This window comes from Camelus dromedarius, chromosome 24 (assembly GCF_036321535.1).
Source record: "Camelus dromedarius isolate mCamDro1 chromosome 24, mCamDro1.pat, whole genome shotgun sequence".
NCBI classification, from domain to species: Eukaryota; Metazoa; Chordata; class Mammalia; order Artiodactyla; family Camelidae; genus Camelus; species Camelus dromedarius.
Window position 1 is genome coordinate 8543629 of NC_087459.1, and position 24454 is coordinate 8568082.

Sequence of the window (24454 nt, forward strand, 5' to 3'; positions counted from 1 at the left end):
TACGCCAGCCCCCGGCGCCCTCCCGCTGCCGGAAGCGTGGGGGCGCGCTTCCGGCGGCGGCTTGGGGCCGGGGGTGTGCTCGGTTCTCCGCTCCGGGACGGCCCGGCGCGTGGCAGGCGCGGTCAGTGGTGAGTGGCTCGCGGTGTTCCGACCGCTGGCGCCTGCTCCGACCGCGGGGTGGCCGGCCCCGACAGGGCCGCAGGGGAGGCGGCCTCTCCGGGCCTGCTTCGCGCTAAGGCGGCGGGGGCGGACCCCGCAGTGTCCGCGCCCACTGCAGCCTAACCCTGGAGCTCCAAGCTTTCTTTGGTTTTAAGTCATGTCTGGTGCGAGGGAGTCCCTGCTTCTGGCATCCCCTGATAGTCCTCCACAGGGGGAGATGGCAAACGTCAGGGCTCCTTGGACTCCACGGCGGCCGCCCCCGTCCCCAGTTCCCCTCCCTCACTCCATGCATTGAGTCAGGCGATGCGGGTGTGCGGCCTGGCATTTCCCAAGTTTATTTCTGGGCGAGACCTCCGGGTTGTGGTTAAGTTCTCCCTGGGGCTGTGGGAGGAAAGAACGTGCCCACTAGAGACCTAGGGTTCCCTGACTGTTGTGGGTCTGCACCGGGGCAGGTGGGTGGAGCTGTTCCTGAGATCTCTATGCCTGATTCTCGGCACAGAGGAGTCCTCTGGTGTGTCCCTGCCCAGCATGGCCAAGCCAACAAGCAAAGATTCAGGCTTCAAGGAGAAATTCAGGATTCTGTTGGGACTGGGAACTCCAAGGCCAAATCCCAGGTCTGCAGAGGGCAAGCAGACGGAGTTTATCATCACTGCGGAAATCCTGAGAGTGAGTGAGCAATCTGTCTTCTCTGTCAGTTTAGTAGGAGGTGCAAGGACGGCTGAGTTTCGTCTGTCACCAGGTTCTGTGAGAGAGGGTTGCTGGTGACCATCTGTGGAGCTGCTGTCCCCGGTACAATGGTGACGTACATCTGTTTCTGCTGGAGATTCAGGAAGTCAGGATCTTGGTGACTTGGTCCAGCATGCTTGAGTTAGTATTCAGATATTGATGCAAGAAAATCTGTTTTACTAGATGTGACCTGAACGCCATGGTCTCCACAGGTGATTAGGGTTATGGCCAGATGTTTACTGGTAATTTACGAGTTCCTAGGAGAAGTAAGTCTTCACTTTTTTTGTCTCTGTTGGAATCCCCCTACCACATGCCTGCTCAATGCTTTGCCCATAAATGATGTTGAATTTTTGCACCTGTATAGTTTCCCATTCAGAAATGACCAAAATGTTCATCAGCTGAAGTTATAAATACAATGTGATACATCCCTATGATGGAGTATTTTTTGGCAAAAGAAGGAATGAAATATTGATACATGGAATAGAATGGATGGACCTTGAAAACATTGTGCTAAGTGAAAGAAGCCAATCACAAAGGCCCACATAACATATGACTCCATTTATACGAAATGTCTAGAATAAGCAAATCCATAGAGATAGAGTACGTTAGCATTTCCCAGGGCCTACGGGGGAGGAGGGCATGGGGGAGTGACTGCTAATGGGTATGGAACTTCCTTTTGAGGTGATGAAAATGTTCTGAAATTAATGAACCTGGTTGCAAACACTATGAATATACTAAAAACTGGATTATACAGTTTAAAGTTGTTAAAATGGTGAATTTTATGTTAATGTGAATTATATATCAATTTTTTAAAATGCAGTAATGAAAAAAGAGTCCCCTGTTCTCAGTCCACTATGGTGGAGTAGTAAATTCTGGTGATTCCTGATTTCAGAATGCTGTGCTGTGGGTCTCCAGTGTGGGAAATGCAGGAGAGTTCTTAGAGTGCTCTGTGGTTGGCAGGTGAGATCTGTTGCCTGAGCACTGGCTCCTTTTCCTTTTTCCATCTCTCTCCAGGAACTGAGTGTTGAATGTGGCCTCAGCAATCGCATCCGGGTGATAGGGCAGATCTGTGAAGTTGCCAAAACGAAGAAATTTGAAGAGGTAGGTCTGTCTCAGTTGGGTGACTGGGGAGAGTCATAGGAGCTGTTTTAAAGCCTGATTTGGCTCTTTCTAGGAGCAGGGTTGACAGCTAACTTTGCTAATGAACTGATACACACCATTTCAGGGAAATTTAATTATCATCTGAGTGACAGGGAAGCTTCCGGAAATACCCTGAGGACAACCCTGTGTGTGTGTGTGGGGCAATCGCATGTGGAGGTGGAGAGCAGAGGGATTAGGCTCTTCTAGCAGATCCAGAAAAAATTTCGTAGTCGCTTACAGAAAGTCTCACTCGTCCTCTCACGTTACAGATTCACAGGGAGGGAAAATAGAGGAATATCAGGAAAGAGTGTGGTTTCACAGAGAAAATTCAAAGCACACCAGTCTCTTTTTTTGGAAGGGATGTTTGGTTGTGGTATTAAGCAGCCTCACAGACTTTGGTATGTTTATTTTTGCCAGAGACTTCCAGGCCCTCTCCTGATGTCCTATGGACAGAGGAGGAAGTTGCCTTAGAGTTACTCAAGGACTCTGCTCCAGCCTTGCCCCATTTTTTTTGTGTGAGTGATGCTGGAGGAGATAGGGACCTCACACCCAGCAGATACACATCTGCTGAGGGGGAGAGTGACCACTGCATCCTCCGCAGGTCATCTGAAACATGCAGGCTGCACATTACCAAGGATAAATGTAAGAACAGGCATTTACGTTGGTAAAGTCTGTATAAGTACGGAAAGGGGAGCTGTGGCTGAGCTGCTGTCATGTGAATAAACAGGTTTAAAAGGCTGGGAGAGTCCACGGCCTCAGTGTCTCTGTGTTATTGTGGCTTAGGTTGCATCAGTAGGAGTATGGTGGATGGGAGGGACAAAGGAGGTGAAGTTTCAGTGTGTCCTGAGTTGGTCAGAATATTGGTCAAACAACATCTAAAAGACAGTTTAGTCCCCTTCTTAAGAGGAGTGAGCCCAGGAAAGGGTGAGTGGTCAGAAAACCCTGGCTGAAGGGATTTAGGGATGGTTAACATGGAGAATAAAGTGACGCAAGAGAGAGTGATTCTGGGTAGCTGTGGGGAACAGGACCCAACTTCTCCATGGGCTGCATGGGCTTAGTTAGGAGGCAGATTCCAGAAGCCAGCACAGAGTTCTTAGCAGGCCAAGCCAGACAGCAGAGTAGGGGTGTGGTACTGAGTGGCCCAAGGCTGGTTTGTTGACCCAGAGGGGAACCAGAGCATAGGACTTCTTGGTCAGGCTTCAGGCCCAGAGACTGCTGTGGCTCTTCTGGTTCTGAGACTCTTCCCATGGGGTCTGAGCAAGCCCTAACAGGGGCTCCCTGTTGGTTCTCTGAAGGCAGCCAGGACAGCCTTACTGGCCTACTGTTCTCCTTCCTCCCTTCAACCTATGCCCTGCTGAAGGTTAAAGGGATCTGTGAGGGTTTGAAGTCACTTGGTGCTGTTCCCCTTGTCAGGCTCATGGTCACTGTGGGCTGTGACAGGTATATGAAATGTGGGCTTTAGAGGAGCAAATTCTAGGTCAAATGACCACGTTGTTCTGCTCTATCCTTTGCCCGTGGTACTGTCTCTTGGGTTGAGGGGCCAGCAAACCAGTCACTGTCCCCTTTTTGCCGGGCAGCACGCAGTGGAAGCACTCTGGAAGGCCGTCTCGGACTTGCTGCAGCCAGAGCGGCCGCCAGAGGCCCGGCACGCGGTGCTGGCTCTGCTGAAGGCCATCGTGCAGGGGCAGGTAAGGGGCGGCGGGTTTGTTCAGGTGGAGCTGGGGTGGGTGTGTGGGATGGTATCGGGCTCTTGTGAGCCATGCTTGGACTTTCATCTTTGATGAGAGCACCAGGCACAGGTGTGCTGGTTCCCAGGCACTCTGCAACCGGACTGCCTGAGTGGGCACCCTGGTGTCACCTCTGGTATCAGCGTGACCCTGGGCAAGTCACCGGAGCTGCTTGAGCCTCCACCTCCTCTCCTGTAAAGTGGGGATGCTTTTCGTTCCATTTTGTCTTGGATATTTTGGGGAATAAATGAGGCAATTCGTGCAAAACAAATTGCACCTGGCACAAATGAGCCATTGTTATCTTGCTCTCACTGATCTCCTACCCCCTGCCCCAGCTTCTGCCCCTTGCTCACCGTGTTCCTGTCACACTGGTCTCTGCTGTTCCAGGAACACTCAGGCCACCTCTCACCATTCCTGCCTCCAAGGTTCCCTCCCCCCTTGCCCATTTACTCTACTCCTTCACTCCCCAGCTTCTCAGAGAAGCCCAGTTAGGTGTTGCCGTCCATGAGCACCTGGGAAGGTGGGACTGTGCTGTCCCCTGCTGTGTGCACACCACCATCCACAGACTTGGGCTTATAGGAGGTGCTCCACACACACTGTCAACTGATGACCAGTGCGTCTGATCCCCTACCCAGTTTATCCCTCACAGCCTCTTCCTGTGGGAAGGAGACAGGGCCCCAGGGTTGGGAGTCTTGGAGCCCAGGGCACTTTTTGGACTTCTTAAAGCTGCTCAGGGAACCCAGGTAGCCAGGGGATCCTGGTGAGACTGCTGACCCGATGGTTTTGTTTTCAGGGGGACCGCTTGGGTGTGCTCAGGGCCCTCTTCTTCAAGGTCATCAAGGATTACCCCTCTAACGAAGACCTCCACGAAAGACTGGAAGTTTTCAAGGCCCTCACGGACAATGGGAGACACATCACCTACTTGGAAGAAGAACTGGGTGGGTGCCACATTGGGTGTGAGGTTTCTCTGGCCTTGGTGATCAAATTTAATCTGGGATTCGGTTGGTCCTCGGGCCGCAAAGGTGTGCTGCAGTTCACAGGGATGGCCTGAAGAGGGCGCTGCACCACACAGCTATGCTTATCTGTGCAAAACCCAAATCAGCTGCTTCAATCTCCCATGTAGCCTGTTAAAAATGCAGACTCCTGCCTGGGCTTCACTCCAGACCTGCTCTCTGAACACCTGGGGAGTGGGGCCTGGATGCGCCTTTTAGGTGGGCAGGAGGTAATCTGAGTTCTGTTGTTGGAAGAGCGTGCCCCTGACCCAGATGTCAGGCTGGGTCTTATCCAGAGGGCCTGCAGGTGTCTGGGGGGCTGGGTCTGCCTCACTGTGTCTTCCTCATAGCGCTTTGCATGCCGGGGTCTGACCTAGCCCTCCCCGTTGCTGGCCGACCTCTTTGTAGTCCTGATGGTGTGAGGTTTCCATGAGTCTTTAGACTTCATGTTGGAGCTGTGGGGAGAAGAAGAAGGAGGAGGAAGTAAATCTGACTTGGGCCTTGCTGTTCTGTTGCTTAGAAGTGGGCCTCAGCTGTTGGTCCACTTCCAGGATGGGTGCTGACAGTGGGGCCATGGTCAGATTTTCTGTCTTAAGTTTATTCAGCAGGCAACTAAGTGTTGCTTGTGTCTCCTCTGAGAGATTCTCTGTGGGATGGGGTTCTCCTAGGCTCTAGGAGTCTGCCTTCTAGACACTCTCCCTAGTGCTTGTACCCCCAGCATCGAGGGTCAGGGCTCTGAGCATCCAATGCACAAATGCTGCTCCGGCCTCAGCCCAGACCCCCTTCATGCATCCTGGGAGCTGATGAATCCAGAGTTCATGGTGATCTGCTTGGGCTTCAGCCACACCATGCCTCCGTCGGCCCTATGCTGACCTGCCTGTTATCCTGTGGGGACGGATGAGATGGTTTCCAGCAGTGAAAGGGACTGGGGTGCATTTTCCTGGGGAGGATGTGAATAGGAAGTACTTGTTCTGCTCCTCTTCTCCCCCAGCTGAGTTTGTCCTGCAGTGGATGGACATGGGCCTGTCGTCAGAATTCCTTCTGGTGCTTGTGAACTTGGTCAAATTCAACAGCTGTTACCTTGATGAATACATCGCATCCATGGTCCAGTAAGAAAAGCATTCCAGTGACGTTATTCTGATAATAGTCTTGCTGTCTTGTGTCTGCAGTTCAGCTGTGCAGGGTGAATAAAATTTTGAAGTCATCATACAAATGGAGATGTTGGAAGTGGCCAGAGCCACCTTCCACTTAAGTTGGTATTTCGATACTGGCCTAGTATTTATTTGTAACAGAAATACGATGTCGCCTGATGTTCTGTTTGTTGTTATCTGTTGTCACTTCTTGGTCTTGTTGATGCCACACATCCAGCACTGAGCAATGGTTGGGTGAAGGGAGCCCTAAGGGAGGACGAGCCACTTTTTTAACTGACTTTGTAGAGTAACCATAAAGTAAAACGGAGCCACACAGCCTCTGGGAAATGTCCTGTCAGCTGACTTTGTGCTTCCTCCCACAGCATGATCTGCCTGCTGTGCGTCCAGACTGTGTCCTCTGTGGACATAGAGGTCAGTAACTGTCCTGCTCCAGGGATGGTGCCTTCCAGGCAGGTGGGTGGCATAGCAACTGTGACCCCAGGCCCTAGGGTTGAGCCATATGCTGCCCCTCATTGGCTATGTGGCCCCGGGCAAGCTGCTTGGCCTCTCTGAGCCTCAGGACTCTCTCCTGTAAGTAAGGGCAGTTGGATGACATCTGATGTGTGGTCATAGTTCAGAATGGGATGACCCACAGCGACTGGCACGTAGAAGGGCTTCCCAGATGCTTGCTCACTCTCGTGGTTCTGAGGAAGGCTGCTTTGGCGGAGGGGAGGCGTGCTAGTCACTGATCAGAGGAGGGTGGGAAGGAGGCTGGGGTGTCACCTCCCTGCAGGTGGGAGTCGGGGCGGGGCCGGCATGACCCGTCTCTCTGCCCACCAGGTTTCTCTGCAGGTGCTGGATGCTGTGGTCTGCTACAACTGCCTGCCAGCCGAGAGCCTCCCTCTGTTCATTGTCACCCTGTGCCGCACCATCAACGTCAAGGAGCTCTGTGAGCCTTGCTGGAAGGTGGGGCTGAGCTGTCATCCTGCAGAGTTCTCCCCCCAGGGTGCAATGATAAGTCAGACCCATGGACAGGACAAGGGCTGTCTTGTTTTCAGTGAATGGCCCGCTGATTCTCAGAGCGGCTGGACAATGGCCTGTTGAGGGGAATCCAGTGGCATTTTCCCAGGCAGTTGAGCTGAGGGCAAGATTTTGGTGGCATTTTGAGAGCTCTGCTGCCCCTGTTTGGGAGGAGATGGTGGAGAGCTGCTGGACGTGGAGAGCTTCAGAGCAGTGCTGTGCGAGGCTGGCACCCAGTGCCTGGGGTTTGGGGCCCTGGGGCTTGTATGGGGCTTGTATCCGCCAACCTCTAACGATGATGCGTCTTGCTTCCCAGCTGATGCGTAATCTCCTGGGTACCCACCTGGGCCACAGCGCCATTTACAACATGTGCCGCATTATGGAGGACAGGCAAGTGCAGTGGGCCCGGCGGGTGGTGAGGCGAGGGGGCCTGCACTGGCTGCTGCTGGGCCTTCCCGAGGAGGCTTACCGTGTTTGCTATTGCCCGGCACAGGCTAACTGGGAGCTTCCTGTTCCCGCAGAGTGGCTGTTCCGGAGGCCTGCCCTAAAGCTAGAGCGTACACCTTATGTCCTTGATCTATCTGTCTATCTGTTTATTTAAATTTTGGGGGGTGGGGGAATTAGGTTTATTTACTTACTTACTGGAGGTGCTGGGGATTGAACCTAGGACCTCATGCATGTTAAGCATGCTCTCTACCAGTGAACTGTACCCTCCCCATTTCTGCTCCAGATCTCCTGCCATCTTCTGCCCTCTCCTGCTTCTGCCAGTAATCTCAGAATATTCCAAACCAAGCTCTGAACCTCCCTTCCACTCTTGGACCTCCTCCCATGGTGCTGCCTCACCTTTCATCCTGTCACCAGGCCCTCCTCTCCCCTCCCATAGCCAAACTGTCACCGGTCATACTGCTTCTGCCCCTGGGACGGCTCATCTATCTGCTCCCAGGACTTCCACCCCACCCTTCAGCTCTCACTTCCTCACTGCTCTCTTGCACCCACTCTTGGCCTCCTGAAGTCCATTCCTTCACACAGCAGCCGCACCTGCTTTTTCCAGCACAGATTTGACTTTATTACTTTTTACGTGAAGCTGCAGTGGCTCCCAGTGCCCCAAGGATAGAAACCAAGTGGCAGGGCCTGGGTGGTCCAGCCTTTCAGCCTGTGAGCCTATTGTTCTCTTCATCCTGCCATTCTGCCACCCACCCAGGGCCTTTGTACATACCTTTCATCTTGCTAGAATGTTCTTCTGCTTGGGTCGTTTCTCTGGGTGTTCCTTGACTGCTTAGTGTGGTGGTTAGAGTCTCTGACTGCCCTGAGCAGGTTTGCTCTCATACCCCTTGGCTTTCCTTCTCAGCTGTATCTGAGGTCAAACCTTGGCATCAATTAACGTGCTGCCTTTGGCTTGTATCTGTCTCCTAGGCTGTAAGCACCACAGGGCTGAGGGCCTTCTCTTTTTGGCCTTCGTGCCCTGGCATCTAGTGTGGCTCCTTGGTCAGCAGTGACGACTACTGAGTGAATGCATGAATGAATCAAAATAGTTGCTTCTGGGCCCTGTGTTCCCTGCCCAGCCCCTTCCCCAGCATTGTTTCTGTCCCATAAGTGCAGGGACCTTTGGGGAGGCTACCAGGAGCTTGGGAAGATGCTCGGCCAGGCTCTGCTCACATTCTTTCTTTTTGGGGAACACTTTCAGAGCCTACATGGAAGACGCCCCACTGCTGAGAGGAGCTGTGTTCTTTGTTGGCATGGCTCTCTGGGGAGCCCACCGGCTCTATTCTCTCAAGAACTCTCCGACTTCTGTGTTGCCGTCTTTTTATGAGGTAACTCAGTTCCTGGACTGCAGTGAGCTGGAGCCTGATGCCTCGGCTGGAAAAGGCCCATTAGTCCAGGGGTCTGCTTCAGGGGCTAAGGTGGCACATCCAGTCACTTGCTTTACAGGTAGAGATGAGATATATTGGGTTATTTGAAGGTTTTATCCCCAAGCGAGCATTATGTCTTATAAATTTCACGTTCTGCAAATTAGTATCAGAACTGCTTGAGATTCACCCCCTCCTCACTTACCCCCTTGCCCAGGATAGCGACACACTTACTTTTGTCAAGCGGTAACCTTGCTCTTGTTCTAGAATGAGGCCAGTGATAATAGCTTCTGTTTCCATGGTGCCTGGCTGAGTTGGGAGCACTTTCTTTGCATGTTTTTGCGTAGTCATCATGGCACCCTGGTGAGCCAGAGCAGTCATACCATCCTCATCTTACCAGGTGAGCTGTGTCATGTCCAGACTCACATGCAGCATCCTGATCGGGTCCTTCCCGCTGCCCCCCACCTCCTGGGTGGTGGAGGGCATGCTCTCTGCGCATTCCTTGCGTCGGGGTAGCTTTCAGGTTCCACTTGACCAGTAAGCCAGCGGCCCAGGATTTGAAGTGAGCAGTCTGGCTACCTCAGGCCCTTTGGAGCCAGTGTAGAAAGTGTGCTTCTGTGCTCCTAAGGTACTGCTTCTGTGGCCCATGAGACATTTGTGGGAGTGAGGCATCTGATGCTAGGTTCCGGGGGTGAAGTGATGGGGCTTCCTATGTACGAGGGAGAAGTGGCTGACTGCTGCGGGCCCTGGGGGCTCCACTTTCCAGGCCATGACCTGTCCAAATGAGGTGGTGTCCTATGAGATCGTACTCTCCATAACCAGACTCATCAAGAAGTACAGGAGGGAGCTCCAGGCTGTGACGTGGGACATTCTGCTGAGTATTATCGAACGCCTGCTTCAGCAGCTCCAGGTGAGGTGGGCCAGAAGGCTGTGGGCAAAGGGAGGACCAAGACCACAGATTGGGAGGCCAGAGGGCCCCAGGGAAGGACCTGTAGGGGCAGCTCTTTGCCCTTATGGGACCTCCCTCAGAGCCTAGGCCGTGTTCTCTGATGGATCTCAGTAGTGTCAACCAGCCATCCATGGAGGATGGCAATTTCTTCCACACCTGCTCCATCAGTTGGAGCAGGAGTAGGTAGTAGATGATCAAGGAGGGCTGGGGGTGGGTGTTGGTCAGGATCGACAGAGTGACACATCAAGTCACTTCCACGGCCTGCAAGTGACCCTGAAGGCAGTTTCCAAAGTGTGTAGAATGCTGCCTGTGGCTTTGGTGTCACTTTGGATAAAGCCACTGGCCGTAGCAGGAAGGACAAGAGGCAGAGGCAGGGGCTGTAGAAGAGATGAGGCTGAGTTTAGCACAGGCTCAGGGCTGGGCCTCCTGGGAAACTGGGATGGGTGGTGCGCAGGCCAGGCCCGTAGTGAGAAGGACTGGAACTCAGCGGGGCCTGGACTCTCATCCCTCAAGGGCAGCTGCTGGGCTAGACTGTTGTTACTGACCGGCTGATCAGGCAGTGCTTCATCTTGGGGTGGTGGGCTGGGAGGCCACGGCCCTGGGCCCTCCATGAGATGCTTTGAGTCTGGAGGAGGTATGAATGTTCTTGTAACGGAGGCCTGCTGCAAGGGTATAGCCAGGACTCCTTGGGACCCACCATTCTCCAGTGGGCAGGAGCATCCTGGCTCGCACATCCCAGCACAGTGGGAGTGATGCCCCCTGCCCAGCAGGAGGGCCTGAGGGGGCGTCTAGATACAGCCCATCTGAGCTGAGGACTCTGATGCCAAGTCCTTGAGAGGAGCCAAAACCCCTGCCGTGTAACTGCACCTTGGTGTTGCAGAGCCTGGATAGCCCGGAACTCAGAGCCATTGTCCATGACCTGCTGACCACGGTGGAAGAGCTGTGTGATCAAAACGAGTTCCACGGCTCACAGGAGAGATATTTTGAGCTCGTTGAGAGATGTGCGGACCAGAGGCCCGTAAGACCACCTCTCTCTCCCACATGGTGGGGCCTTTGGTGCTTGGGCAGGAGGGTGGTTTAGGTCAGGCTGCTGGGGAAGGGTCAGGTCTGGGAGGCCTGGCTCTGTGAATTTGGGGCTAAATTTTCGTTGAGTTTGAAGTAAAGGCCAGGAAGGCTTCTGCTCCCCACTGGATTTGTGCTCCAGTGGGGAGGTCTGCCGGGGTGTCAACAAGCTGACGTGTGGGTCTGCGACAGCACAGCCCAGCCATCCATTTCCTCCCACCTGCCTGGGGGGAGGTGTGGGTCAGCTCCGTGCTCAGCACATCTCACCGAGCCGCAGGCTGTCCTGATACCAGAGCCACTCAGTCCGATGCAAGGCTTCTACATGGGTTTTTTAATGAACCTTCCCCACTACCAGCAGAGCCTTTGTTGTATGGCTCCCCACCTGGGCAAACTTCTGGAAGGGTAAAGCAGCTGATTAACCCCGGGTCTTTCTTCTCTTGACAGGAGTCCTCCCTCTTAAACTTAATAACCTACAGGGCTCAGTCAATCCATCCAGCCAAAGACGGCTGGATTCACAACCTGCAGTTGTTGATGGAGAGATTCTTCAGGTAGGGAGGTCTTCCTGATCCTGTGTCTGCCCTCTGGGCCCAGGACACTGAGAGTTAGTGCTTTCCCCTCTGATTCTTGAAAGTAGGGTTCTCACTGAGTAGGAAAAGTTTTGTTTTCCGGTAGGACAGAGTCCTCTGAGGACTCTGCACTTACTGCTTCCTGTGGAGTGGTTGTCTAGAAAGATGCTGTCTCTGAGGCCAAGTTCTCTGCCAGTTCTTGGTCTGGATGTTGCTAAGCTGGGCTCCACTCCAGAAGAATCCAGAGTCAGTCTTGCTTGCCACCAAGATGGCTGGGTCTGGGGGCTGGGTCCCAAGGGGAGCCCTTGGGGCTCAGGCTGCCAGGTGAGCCAGGGCCTGGCAGAGGGTGAGGCTGGCAGTTGGTGCTCCCGCCTGGCCCCAGCAGGTGTGCCCCTGCCCCCAGGAACGAATCCCGCAGCGCCGTGCGTATCAAGGTGCTGGACGTCCTGTCCTTCGTGCTGCTCATCAACAGGCAGTTCTATGAGGTACGTGTCCCTGGGCCCTGGGGCAGTGGGTGCAGGGCCATGCTTGCCTCAGAGGCAGCCAGTAGCCCTTGCTGGGTTGGCCTGGAACTTGGGGTCTGATGGCACCCCTCTGTGGCAGGCTTTTTCAGCAGGCTTCATTTCCTTCTTTCATTCACCCACCCACCCACCCACCTACCTGTCCAGCCCTTGGTTCCCTCTCCCAGGCCTGTGGTCTCTGTCCTTAGGAAAATAGTCTTGCGTGGGAATGTTTTCTTTTTCTTTTTTTCTTTTTTTTTTGTAAACACGCTCATCTTCTGGACCCTGGCCTGATCACCAGCTGCCAGGGTAGTGCCAGGCCCTGCCTGTCTCTCTCTACTGCCAGTTTCTTCATCTCCAGTCCATCCTTCGCTAAGTTTCTGGCCAGAGCCTGTCCATCTTTCAGAAATGGTGGCGTGCCCCTGCCCACTGTGCTGTCTCCTCCAAGAGATGTGCTTCAGGCCCATGTCTCTCCCCTTGCTCTCCAGCCCACTTCTTCACGGTGGCCTCACTGGAATTCCTGGTGTTCCAGTCCTACCTTCCCCCTCCTGCCTTGTCAGCCTTCCCTTTTCCCTGAATCTCTCTCCTTTGGAATTCACCCTCCTTCAGAGACCAGCTCAGTGTTGCCTCTTTCAGGAAGCCCTTCTGGGTTCTTGGGTCCCTCATGACAGGGTCGCTCTCATGCTGCTTTCTGTTCCTGTGGTGCTTTGTATCTGTCTCTGTGAAAGTGGTTGTTCTGTCACAGTGGATTCCGTGATGTCGGGGACAGGGTCTCCCTACCCCCAGTGTGCATCCACATAGAGCCCTCCACATAGGATCCTTCTTATTGTGACAGTGAATGACAAAGCACAAGCGGGGACATTCACAGCTGTGTCACGTCTGGGCCCGGGTGCCTGGGCTGGGCCGCCGCATAACTGTCATCGTTCTCTTGGGCCGAGGGGCCGTGCAGAGCACCCTTGAAGGGGCCCAAGGCCCTCAGGCACTGACACAGCCCTGCCTGGGTTGTCCCAGGTCTTGGATGACATGTTAGTTGCATTTCAGCCTTTGTCGCCCATGGCTCACCTCACTCCACTTGTCCTCGGTGCAGGAGGAGCTGATCAACTCAGTGGTCATCTCACAGCTCTCCCACATCCCAGAGGATAAAGATCACCAAGTCCGAAAGCTGGCTACGCAGTTGCTGGTGGACCTGGCTGAAGGCTGCCACACCCACCACTTTAATAGCCTGCTGGACATCATCGAGAAGGTGAGACCTGCTCGAGCCTGGGGCTTGGGGTGCCTATGCAGTCAGTGGGCCCTCTCTTGGTGGCAGAGCTCAGCGGGCAGCAACATTCTTTGGACCCACTGCCTCTGTTCTCTGCAGAGTGACAGCCTGGGTCTCTCAGAGACAGGGCTTCCCTCCCAGCAGAGGTGGGTGGTGTTGGGGTGATGTGAATCTGGCCTGGCAGGCTGCTGCTGGACTTGTGTCCTGCTGCCCGGAGGCCCTGGAACATGGCTGTGCTGCTGCCAGGGGAGACCGGCTTGGGTGGGGCTTGGCTGGTTGTCCTGCAAAGCTGGCATCTTTTTCTTTGAATTTCAAAGTACATAGCAGTTTCTGGATCATGCCTTGGATGGGTTGAGTGGATCTTTCCTTTCGAGAAATAAAGGAGAAAGTACTCACTGGTAGAAAGTATTGAATCTGATGGCTGCTGGGGACTTAGAGACCTTTCCCCCTGCAGGTGATTTCTCGCCCCCTCTCGCCACCCCATGAGTTGGAGGAGAGGGACATGGAGGCCTATTCGGCCTCCTTGGAGGATGTGAAGACTGCGGTCTTGGGACTCCTGGTCATCCTTCAGGTGGGCCTCTGCTCTCTGGGAGGGGGTGATGACCAGCTGTATCTTGGTGGAGGGCTGTTTTTTAGGGACACATCTCCAGGGAGACCTGGATACTCCCTGGAGTTGCAGAGGGCATTTGCATGTGGAGGGACCAGGTCAGAGCCCTCAGGGAAGGGCGGACGAGGCCCAGCCAGAGCTGGTCCGTGCCGAAATGGTCCTGTGTCAGTGCCAGAACCACCCCCTTGGCTCTAACCACATCCGCAGTGTGTGGTCTTTTTTTCCTTTGATGAGGGGTGGTAATTAGGTTATTTATTTATTTATGTATTTATTTAACAGAGGGACTGGGGATTGAACTCAGGACCTTGTGCATGCTAAGCAGGCACTCTACCACTGAGCTATACCCTCCCCCACTGTTTGGTCTTTTTTGATAGCTTTATTAAGATGTAACTCTTACACCATACAGTCTATCTGTGTAAAGCATATGATTCAGCAGATTTCAGTATATTCACTGAGTTGTGCAGTTGTCACTACAGATGATTTTAGAACATCTTCATCACCCCAGAGAAACTCCGTACCTATCAGCCCTCACTCCTCCTTCTCCCTTCATCACCCCCGGCCCTTGGCAATCACTCATCTGCTTTCTGTCTGTGAATTTGCTTGTTCTGGGCACTTCATAGAAGCGGAATCTTGCAATATGTGCCCTCTTGTGTCTGGCATCTTTTATTGAGGATAATGTCTTCAAGGATCATCCAGGATGTAATGTGTATTAATGCTCCATGCCTTTCTATGGCTGAGTGATGTTTTATTACATGGACAGACCATATTTTGCTTATCCATTCATCAGTTGATGGACACCTGGGTCATTTGCACTTTTTGGCTGTTGTGAATCACACTACAGTGAACATTGATATACAAGTTTCTGTCCGTACAGAACATATGTTTTCATTTCTCTTGGGTGCACACTGAGGAGTAGAATTGCTGGGACAGATGATAACTCTGTTTAATCGTTTGAGGAACCGTTGGACTGTTTTCTACAGAACCTGCTCCGTTTGACATTCCATGGGGGTTCCAGTTTCTCCATCTTCACCAACACCTTATTTTCTGTCTTTTTTTTTTTTTTTTTTTTTTTGATTATAGCCATCCTAACAGGCATGATCTGAAATCTCATTGTGGTTTTGATTTGCATTTTCCTTATGACTAATGACAACGAGTATCTTCTCATGTGCTGATTGGTCACTTGTGTATCTTCTGTTGTATCTTCTGAATGTCTGTTCAGATCCTTTGCCCATTTTTAAATTGTGTCATTTGTCTTTGTATTGAGTTGTAAGGGTTCTTCATATATTTTGGGTGCTAGTCCTTTGTCAGATGATTTGCATGTGTTCTCTGTCCCAGTCAGTCTCAAAGCGTCGTGCTCGGTCTCCTGGGTGGTGGTTGTCCTCACTCCCAGGCACCGTCTGGCTCCTGGGTTGCTGGTCTGTGGCCTCATTGCTTCACATCCCCAGGCAGCCTCTGCCTCAGCAGGGCAGTGATCAGCCTCTTCTGCTGGCCACCACGGCTCGATCTCTGACATTCAAAGAATCACAGTGTTGCTTAAGTTTACTTGGCAGTATCAGTATTGTGTAATGTGTAATATTTGAACGAGCTGGTTCATAAACTTCTAGTTCGTAAAGTGTTGGGTGGTAGAACAGTTTCCTGTAATACGTATGTGTGGTGGGTTTTTATTTTCTGGTGTGGAGGTTTAAAGCGTGTTTTGAGGAGAGGTGGGAGAGCACATGCTTAGCATGCATGAAATCCTGGGTTTAATCCCCAGTACCTCCATTAAAGAAACAACAACAGAAATATGTTTGATAAAAACTGGACAGTACCTTGGTATCTTGTCCCTAGGAGCCCTGTGCTCCCTATTGCCCTCACTTGAGGGGTTGTGGTGGGCCCTGTGGCCTGGACAAACCCAGAACCCTACTATGGAGAAGGAAAAATAGATGGTCTGTTGTCCTTACTTGGAAATCCAGCCCTGGAGACCCGGGGCCACAGAACCGAGCTATTTCCTACTTCTACTTTCTCTTTTTTTGTAATTAGAAAGTAATACATGCATCCAGTTAAAACACACAAACAGCATGAACATAGCAAAACATTAGGTTCCCTCCCTCCTTTCCAGCAAAATGGGTAGGTAGAGTAGCAGTTGTGCGAGTCCTGGGGTGTCTTTACTGAAACACCTGTGTGTTGTGTCCAGCTCCCTCCCCTCTACATTATTTTTTATTTTTTGGTGGAAGGCAGAGATGATGCTTTTATTATTATTTTTTTATTGAAGTATAGTTGATTTAGGGATAATGGTTTCATATTGTTCTTCGAACCAAGGAGGGACAGCTTTGTTAATCATTTCTTTTCTTTAAAAAGAATAACAGTGATACGTTTTTTAAGCACCCACCACTCTCCTCCAAGCTTGAGAGTACCACGAAGGGGGTCCCTTGGCTGTGGCTGGGTCCCTCGGGTCCCTTCTGCCTCAGGTACCATCCTGCAACCCCGCCCCCAAAGCCAAGATTGCTGGCAGCTCTGAGGGCTCTCACCCCTGTCTTCCCTTGGCCTCGCCTGAGGTAGGCTGGGAGGGGGCTCGCAGTGCGGATGACAGGCCCAGCAGCCAGGGGCGTCCCTCATGGAGCACACCTTGTGCCTTGCTCTGCCCCCAATTTGTCCCACTCTGCCCTGTGGCCTTGAGAAGGTCTCTTTCAGTGTGCATGGATCGCGTCTCCCATGTTGCTGCACGGTGCACCATCGGGCGGAGTCCTTGGTTTATTAACCGATTCCCTGTTGGTGACGTGGGCACGTGGTTGTTTCTGACCTTTTGTCATTCCCAAGGGTGGATACGGGTGGGTGTACCGTGGGCTGAAGCCCTGGAGTGGAGTCGAGGGCTTGAGGGGTTTGTACACTGTAAGGAATGTGGGTGCTGCCTGGTTACCTCCAAAGAGCTTATCCTGGCTCCTCTCCCTCTGAGCGCCAGGGTGCCAACTCCCTGGCTGCATTTCGGTCTCCTGTCCTCCTGGTGACCAGCAGGCTCTCTCTGCAGACCAAGCTGTATGCCCTGCCTGCCAGCCACGCCACACGTGTGTATGAGATGCTCGTCAACCACATCCAGCTCCACTACAAGCACAGCTACACGCTGCCCATTGCCAGCAGCATCCGGCTGCAGGTATGACGGGACCGGGCAGGTGGTCAGTGGCGTGGCTGCCCCTCAGGGTTGGCCGGGGGTGTGTTCCCTGGTGGCACCCAGCAGCTGCCTCAATCTTAGTGAATATAGTGACTGCAGGCTAGAGGTGGCAGGTGGCCCCAGGAGGGGTCTTCACACTGTTCCCTCCTGAGCACCAGCTGTGGCTGCATCCTCTCCGGGACCTGCTGCCTTTGTCTGTGGTCCGCATGCCTCTCAGTCACATGCCAGTCTGGGATGGGGGCAGAGAAAAGGGATTGCTCTGACTTCTAGGGGGCACGTGGCTCCTTCTCCTGGTGCTGCTGTTTGTGGTGACCAGCAGAGGGGCTGGGCAAGGCGGGGCCAACTGATTTGAGCTTCCACTGTGGGTGCTGGCACCAGGTGGAGCAGAGGTCACTGGGAGAGAAGCCTTGGTTCCTTGCAGATCATCTGTCCAATGGGACAGTCTTCTGTCTTTTGGGGAGCCCAGTTCAATGACCCGTCGTTAGTCGGGGAAGTGATGGTGTCCTGAGCAGAGCTCTGCTCTCCATACTTGGGGCCGTGTGGTGCTGCGGGTCATCCATTCCCTCTGCCCTGTGCCTAACCACCTGGTCCCACTGTCTGTGCAGTGAAGCTGGGGTGTGTTTGCTGTTAGCTCGGGCAGCCTTTTCTGAGGGCCACGTAGGTCTGCATGGACGGGCCCGGTGTTGTTCTGGTCTGTTAGAAGGCACCTTCTACTCTCTGCAGGCCTTTGACTTTCTGCTGCTGCTGCGGGCCGACTCGCTGCACCGCCTCGGCCTGCCCAACAAGGACGGGGTTGTGAGGTTCAGCCCCTACTGTGTCTGTGACTACATGTACGTGTGGGGCCGCTCCTGTCCTCACTGCCACCGTCAGCCCTGTTCCTGGGTTCCAGGCATTAGGTTCTTGGGGTGGGTGGGAGGGGCTGGCTGCTCTCCACCTTGGGATGGTCCTGTGTCTGAGGGAAGGTCCTAGAGGGATTTCTGTGGCAGCCCGGGGTTGCGTCTTGGGGCCTGGGTCTGTTCTTAACCTGGTGGAGTGGGGCTTCAGCCTTGGTGCTTTTCCTACTTGCTCCCACAGGGAGCCGGAGAGAGGCTCTGAGAAGAAGCCCAGTGGCCCCCTGTCGCCTCCCACCGGGCCGCCTGCCCCAGCGCCCGCAGGCCCTGCCGTGCGGCTCGGCTCTCTGCCCTACTCCCTGCTCTTCCGTGTCCTGCTGCAGTGTTTGAAGCAGGTGAGATGGCCAGCCCCTCCAGCTGCCTTAGGTCGGACTAAGCAGTGATTGGTGCTGCCCAGCGGGCACAGTTCCTTACCCTGCGTTAGGGACCTTGGGCGGTTCACTGCTTGTTTCCAGGCTGTCTGTTTGCCCCAAGGTTCCACAGCGGTTCTATAACTGCGCAGTGAGCACCTGTGTGAGGTGCATCGCTTGAACTAGGTGTGGAGCCAAGGACATTCCTGCCTCTGGGAGATGGTTTTGGTACAAGAGTGAGGTGTATAGGCAAATAACTGGAATTGTAGGACAGGGCGTGCCTCAGGAGGGGGCACTGGCAGGATGTGAGGTTGCCATCACATTCAGTTGGGGGCATGAGTCAGGGCAGGTGAGGTCAGTCTTGAAAGGCAGGGAAGATTCCAGTGGCAGGAGTAAGCAAACGCAGAAAGTAGGATAGGTAAGCTCCATATGGCGGGAGATGTAGCTGGGGCTGAGGCACGGAGGCGGAAGAGCTTAGGCCTGTTCCCTGATGGGGCAGCAAGAGAGAAGGGCTGTTTAGTGTTGTGCTGCAATTGGAGCTGGGCAGGCTGGAATGGGCCAGGGGAGCTCCCTGGGGCCATGGGTGGGGAAGGAGGGCTGGACAGAGAGGCTGGGCCAGGTTTCCTGGGGACTAAAGGGGACCGTCTCATGGGGGAGATTTCCTGTGAGTCTCAAGTCCTCCATGTCGCAGGTGGGATCTGGGGAAAGGATTTCAGGACTTTTGGCCATTGGTGTAGTTTATGGGCTGTCGTTGCCTAGTGGAGTTTGGGAGGGCTCACCAGGGAGGGTCTGGTTGGGGCCACGACCCTGTCCGCGTTACTATGGCCCTGTGTTGACTTTGGTCCTGTGGCAGGTATCTGGGCTCGTGGATTATTGAGGAATACTTACTGCTTTTTCCTTTAAGCTAGTATAATAGCTCCTTTCTTGATCCATCTTCATTGTTCTTTGGGCAGGCATCAGTCAGGGCCCTTGGGTCATCACTGGGCAGATAGGGAGGGTGGAGCTAGGTGTGCAGAAGTTCCAGGTCCTACTAAGAGGAGAAAGGTGGTGTCGGCTCTGCTCTGGGCCTCCTGCTCAGCCTGGCGTTTGGAGAGCAGCGACCGCCATCCAGGACTGACTATTGTGAGCAGCGTCTCCTCCTGTGAGTTGCAAGTTCTCGTGAAGAAAGCAGGAGGGGGTCAGGGGGCCTTGCTGCTATCTGGACAGAGCTTCAAAGTCTGAAATTCCGTCTTCCCTCTTCAGGGTCCAGACCCCTGGCCCCCCTGACTGAGCCTCTTCCTGCAGGAGGCCGACTGGAAGGTGCTGAAGCTCGTGCTCAGCAAGCTGCCCGAGTCGCTGCGCTACAAGGTCCTCATCTTCACCTCTCCCTGCAGCGTCGACCAGCTGTCCGCCGCCCTCTGCTCCATGGTAACGCCTTCTGCTCCTGGCCCACTCAAGGTCACAGCAAGAAGAGGGGCCTAGATTCAGACCCCTTCCTGCATTGGTCACGGGTCCACGGGCCTATGTGATGGGCAGGACTGTAGCATAGTTCCTCGGCTCCAAAAGACAGTGAGGCCCGGGAGACAAACTGTTTTATCAGACTCTGTCCCCATCTGGAGTGAAGGCAGTTCCTCCAGGACCCCTGTCATCCCATCCCGGCTCCCAAGGTAGGAGACCAGAGGTCCTCGGTGAAGAGCTTGAGTTCACCGTACTGAGTGTGATGTCTTGACTCGTCCCCCTGCTCGTCCTCCTTTGGGCTTCCCGGACGAGCAAGTCACATCTTCTGTCTCTCCCCAGCCATCAAGGAGATTGATCTGAAAAGGCAGACCACTGACCCCTCCTCCCGCTGGGCCTATGTTCCCAAGGGCCTCCCTGCACCCTGCCACCCTCCCCTGCCGGCTACCCAGATGATTGACCTGCTTTCGGGCCGGGCTTCACATCTGGGACTTGGTTGTTAGCTTTCAGGTCCCAAGACACTTGAACGGCTCCGAGGCACCCCAGAAGGGTTCTCTAGGACTGACTTGCATCTCGCTGTGGTTCCCGTGCTGACGGCGTTAATCTCTTATCATCACTACTTGGACAAAACCAGACAGGTACTAGATGGGAGAGGGCAGTTGGGCTTTCAGAGCCTGGTCCCCAGGATGCCCCAGGATATTTGCTTCAGCCAAATGGGCCCAACATTCTCCAATAACCTGGGTGGCTGTTAGGGCGAGGGCGGCTGGTTTTGCTTCCCTGTGTGGACGCTGCACCCCTGCCTTCTGGCCCAGCCTGGGACCATAGGCATTTGAACTCACTGGTGCTCCTGAGTTCTCTTTTGAAGGGTGTGGGCTTAATAGAGCACTTGAATGTCCCCTCCTCCACAAACATGCAGCATTGTTTTCTTTGTGAGGAGCATTGCCCGGCTTGTCCTTGCTACAGCTGTAGGATAGGTACTATGCCACTTGGCAGAGCTGGGCCTGTTTTGAGAGGCAGGGTGGCTGGGCCGAGGACCCCCAACTTCCATCTACCTCCACATCCATCATCAGGTGCAAAATGCATGCCCAGTAACGCTTGTTTCCTTTATTCTGTACTGCTGGGTGTGAGGCCTGCAGTGAGCCATCACCATTAGTCTCTTGTTCAAATTTCCAGCACTTTTTTTTGTCATTCCGCCTTCATTGATGCTGGAACAGAAGTCTTAGGGAGGTCAGGTAGCTCACTCAAGGCCGCAGCAAGGAGAGGGGCCTAGATTCAGACTCAGGCCTGCCCAGCCCCTGAGTCTGTGCTCCTGATCATAGCACTGCCAGGAACTCATGCTCGACAGCCCCTCCCTGTCCACCTAACTCCCCACCCCAACTCCTGGGGTGAGTGTGAGCTCCAGTTCCTCCTGTGTGGCCTGGCCTCGTTCTCACTGGCTGTGCTCTATGTGGGTAGCTGGCCATACTGGGCTGAAGGTTCCCCAAGAACCCTCGAGGCCCAAAGTATTTCTGAGGGGTGGGACTGGCTGCAGAAAGTCAGAATCGTCCGAGGGACTGTAAGCTACTGGGTGGTTTGCCCTGAGGCTGTGGCCCGAGCTGGCACATGTCTCCTGCTGTGCTGTCTTCATGGAGGACTCTGCCCAGCATTGCTGTGGACCTGGTGGCTTTGCCATGTCAGCCAGAGCCTCCGCTTGCAATAAGGCCAGTCATTTGGGGATCCCAGAACCAAGAGGATGATGGACCCGGCATGTCCTGGCTCCAGGGTGGCTGGGCAGCTGGGACCCTCCCTGTGTTGGCCTTTGGGGAGGTGTCAGGCAGCACCTGATGGGAGCAGCCCTGCTGCCCAGTCAGTTCAGGTGGGGTCAGCTGCTGGTGGCGGTGCTGCTTCGGCACTCAGGGACCTGGTATAAGGCACCTAGCTTTCTGAAATCTGGGCCGCCTCCTCTGTAGAACATTCTAGAGTGGGGTTAGGGGAGACAAAGCCCTGGCTCACCAGAATGGCTCTCCATGGGCAGGGGCAAGGGCACAGAGTGCTGGCCTGTGGTGGGCCTGATCCAAGGCATATGTGCTGTACCACAGCGGGAGATGGTGTACTGCCTGGAGCAAGGCCTCATCTACCGCTGCGCCAGCCAGTGTGTGGTGGCCCTGGCCATCTGCAGCGTGGAAATGCCGGACATCATCATCAAGGCGCTGCCTGTCTTGGTTGTGAAGCTCACACACATCTCAGCCACGGCCAGCATGGCCATCCCACTCCTCGAGTTCCTGTCGAGTAAGAAGACTTCAGATGTGTGTATCTGTGTGGGCATGTGTGTGTATGTATGTATGTGTGCGTGAGTGGGATGGACCCTTGAGTCTGGGGTCATGCCTTACCTGAAACAACCCGTGCTGACTTCTCAGACCTCATTTTGCGACCTCTCTTTGGCTGCAGGTAAGCACACTATGCCACATGGGGCACCTAGGACACACCACCCTCTGCTGCCTCAGGGCTTTTCTACCTCCTGCCCCTGTGCTTTGAGTGCTTTCCTTCCTGGCCTTTGAGTCGCTGGCTGGCTTCTCTCTTCCTCTCAGTGTCAGTTGAAACAGCACAGAAACCTCCTGTGCCCCCTGTCCCTTTGCTCTGCCTGGCTCTCAGAGCCCCTTCTGCATCCCCCTCAGCACACACCACAACCTGGAGGGGTTTTGAGGGAAGTCACCTCTCAAACTGTGACTTCCGGGAGCTCAGGGTACCTCACTTGCCCCTTCCTTCCCAGAATCCTAACGTGTGTCTGGTCCTCAGCAGGCCCTCAGGCCTGTGGACAGCAGGAGCAGGGCAGGGCTGGCACTCTGTAAAGGGCCAGATATGGCCTTAGCTCCATATTCTTTTTGTTTACAGCCTTTTAAAAATGTGGAAACCATTCTTAGCTTGTGGGTCATAAAATGAGGCCACTGGCCGGATTTGGCGTGGAGACCCTAGTCAGCCCACCCTGGGAATGGAGAGCCAAGGTCCAGGGGTAGGGGTGGGCTGCGACCTTCACTTCTTTGACACCCTTGTGGGTCAGAGTGGCTGTGCTGGCTTTTAGAAACACAGCATGGGACCCCGGTGACTCCAGCCCCCGCCATGGCCATGGGCCTGTCTTCACCAGGCCAGCTGGATTCGGATCCTTACTGGCTGTCCCTTGTGTCACAGCTCTGGCCAGGCTGCCTCACCTCTACAGGAACTTTGCAGCAGAGCAGTATGCGAGCGTGTTTGCCATCTCCCTGCCGTATACCAACCCCTCCAAGTAAGTGCTGGCTGTGCATCCCTGTGAGGCCCTGCCCCTCCTGATTGTGGTTGTAGTCCAGGCCAGCTTGAGGCCTCTGCTTGCCAGAGGCTAGGCCTCTTGGGGTAGAAAGCCACGCAGGCCTCCATGCCCTAGAACCAGCTTGTGGCCTTAGAACCTGTGATCTGAGCTCCCAGATCCTGTCGCGTCCCCTTTGGGTGCCAAGCCAGACCTTCAGCACTTCCCTTTTCTTCTCATCGCAGGTTCAACCAGTACATCGTGTGCCTGGCCCATCATGTCATAGCTATGTGGTTCATTAGGTGCCGCCTGCCCTTCCGGAAGGATTTTGTCCCTTATATCACCAAGGTGAGCCATTGGAGGCCACATCCCTTGTTCAGACCAGGACCTGCTTTGCTGTTGGCTGTCCATGGCTGGAGCAGAGTGATGGGTAGGGGCGAGAGGTGGGGGAACCCCACGGGGACACAACTCACTGCCACCTTTGTCCTGGGCCTGCAGCCCGTCGCAGGCTCACAGCGGACCTTGGCGGGATTGGCGGGTGCAGGGGAAAGAAGCCCTCAGGAACCTTGAGGGCCAGTGCCTCCCTGGCTGAGGTCTGCTCTACTCCATTAGGGTCTGCGCTCCAATGTCCTCCTGTCTTTTGATGACACCCCTGAGAAGGACAGCTTTAGAGCACGGAGCACCAGTCTCAACGAGAGGCCCAAGAGGTGCGGGGGCCAGTGTGGGCGGGTCTGGAGTGGGGCGGGACAGGCCTGCTAGCTGTGACCTATGATCAGCATGGTGCATACAGGCCTGGGGCTGACTGGCTGCCCCAGGCCAGGGAGTGGAAATGGTCATGGCTGAGGTTGTTCCTGTGCAGACCCAGCAGGGCTCCAAGGCCCCCTGGGGTTGTGAGGTAGGACAGGGCCTGTGAAGGCTGCAAACGCCCAGCTCATGACTGCAGAAGCCAGCGCTGCTCCTCACCAAGCCAAGGCTGTGGCCTGCTTTGTCGTGTCCTGGAGCCTGCGGGCGGGGTTGCTGTCAGTCCTGCCTGCTTGGGCAGCAGGCAAGTACAGATTCACTGAGCTGGGGATTTAGGTGCTAGTTCTAGGGCATCTGGGTTTGGGACCGTCCACTAAACAAGCCCAAGGTTGCATCAGGGCAGCTGTGACTCCTGACACACCAGACACCTGGGCTGGAAGGGGAGGAGCCCAGGCCCACTGACCCCCTGCCCCGTGGCCCTGGAGTCAGCCCAGTCTCAGGCAGGGTTGCCTCTTCCTGCAGAGCCCTCCCCACCCCCTGCTAGTGGGGGACACGCTCTTCTTTCCCATCACAGCTGCTTTTGCCAAATCTGGAAAGAGCCGTGCTAGGCCTTGTGTTCTTGTTTGCATTTCATTTGAACGGCTGCCCCCTTTCCTGTCCCCCACCTTCCCGTTCAAGCTTTTTTGGCTTTCCCTAGGTGGGAATGCGGCATTTTCCAGAATGACCAGGTCAGTGTGATCTAAAGTCAGAAGCTGTTCTCTCAAGGTCCTGGTGGCTGGGGTCCCCGGGGCCTTGAGCTGAGAACTGGCCTCTTTTCGACCTCTGCCCTCCGGGCCTCAGCACCTGGCCTCGAGCTGGGCGGTGCTGGCCTTCCTCAGGGTGGGCGGGATGCCTGGTCAGCACAGCCTGGAATCTGCCGTGTGGTGCGATCCACACATGTTTAATTTGCACT

General features: G+C 54.5%; 1 protein-coding gene across 9 annotated transcripts in view; it reads left to right on the top strand.

Annotated features, from left to right (window-relative positions):
- Position 1: 1 nt before the first annotated feature.
- TSC2 (TSC complex subunit 2) overlaps positions 2–24454 on the top strand; it is a 36879-nt gene continuing 12426 nt past the window's right edge. For 6 of the 9 annotated variants that reach the window (XM_031447589.2, XM_064478331.1, XM_064478330.1 and 3 more), the window contains exons 1-25: positions 2–128; positions 659–825; positions 1900–1986; positions 3603–3713; positions 4546–4690; positions 5736–5853; positions 6258–6306; positions 6715–6840; positions 7211–7284; positions 8579–8705; positions 9508–9651; positions 10571–10708; positions 11197–11300; positions 11722–11803; positions 12906–13061; positions 13534–13650; positions 16691–16813; positions 17555–17661; positions 17906–18056; positions 19356–19478; positions 20009–20143; positions 21584–21773; positions 22671–22764; positions 23007–23109; positions 23374–23468. In XM_031447589.2, coding sequence (XP_031303449.2) covers positions 688–825; positions 1900–1986; positions 3603–3713; positions 4546–4690; positions 5736–5853; positions 6258–6306; positions 6715–6840; positions 7211–7284; positions 8579–8705; positions 9508–9651; positions 10571–10708; positions 11197–11300; positions 11722–11803; positions 12906–13061; positions 13534–13650; positions 16691–16813; positions 17555–17661; positions 17906–18056; positions 19356–19478; positions 20009–20143; positions 21584–21773; positions 22671–22764; positions 23007–23109; positions 23374–23468 — 2837 coding nt within the window. In that variant the 5' untranslated portion in view covers positions 2–128; positions 659–687. The remainder of the gene's footprint in view (positions 129–658; positions 826–1899; positions 1987–3602; positions 3714–4545; positions 4691–5735; positions 5854–6257; positions 6307–6714; positions 6841–7210; positions 7285–8578; positions 8706–9507; positions 9652–10570; positions 10709–11196; positions 11301–11721; positions 11804–12905; positions 13062–13533; positions 13651–16690; positions 16814–17554; positions 17662–17905; positions 18057–19355; positions 19479–20008; positions 20144–21583; positions 21774–22670; positions 22765–23006; positions 23110–23373; positions 23469–24454) is intronic. The other 3 variants (XM_064478336.1, XM_064478337.1, XM_064478335.1) reach the window with 2 other exon arrangements.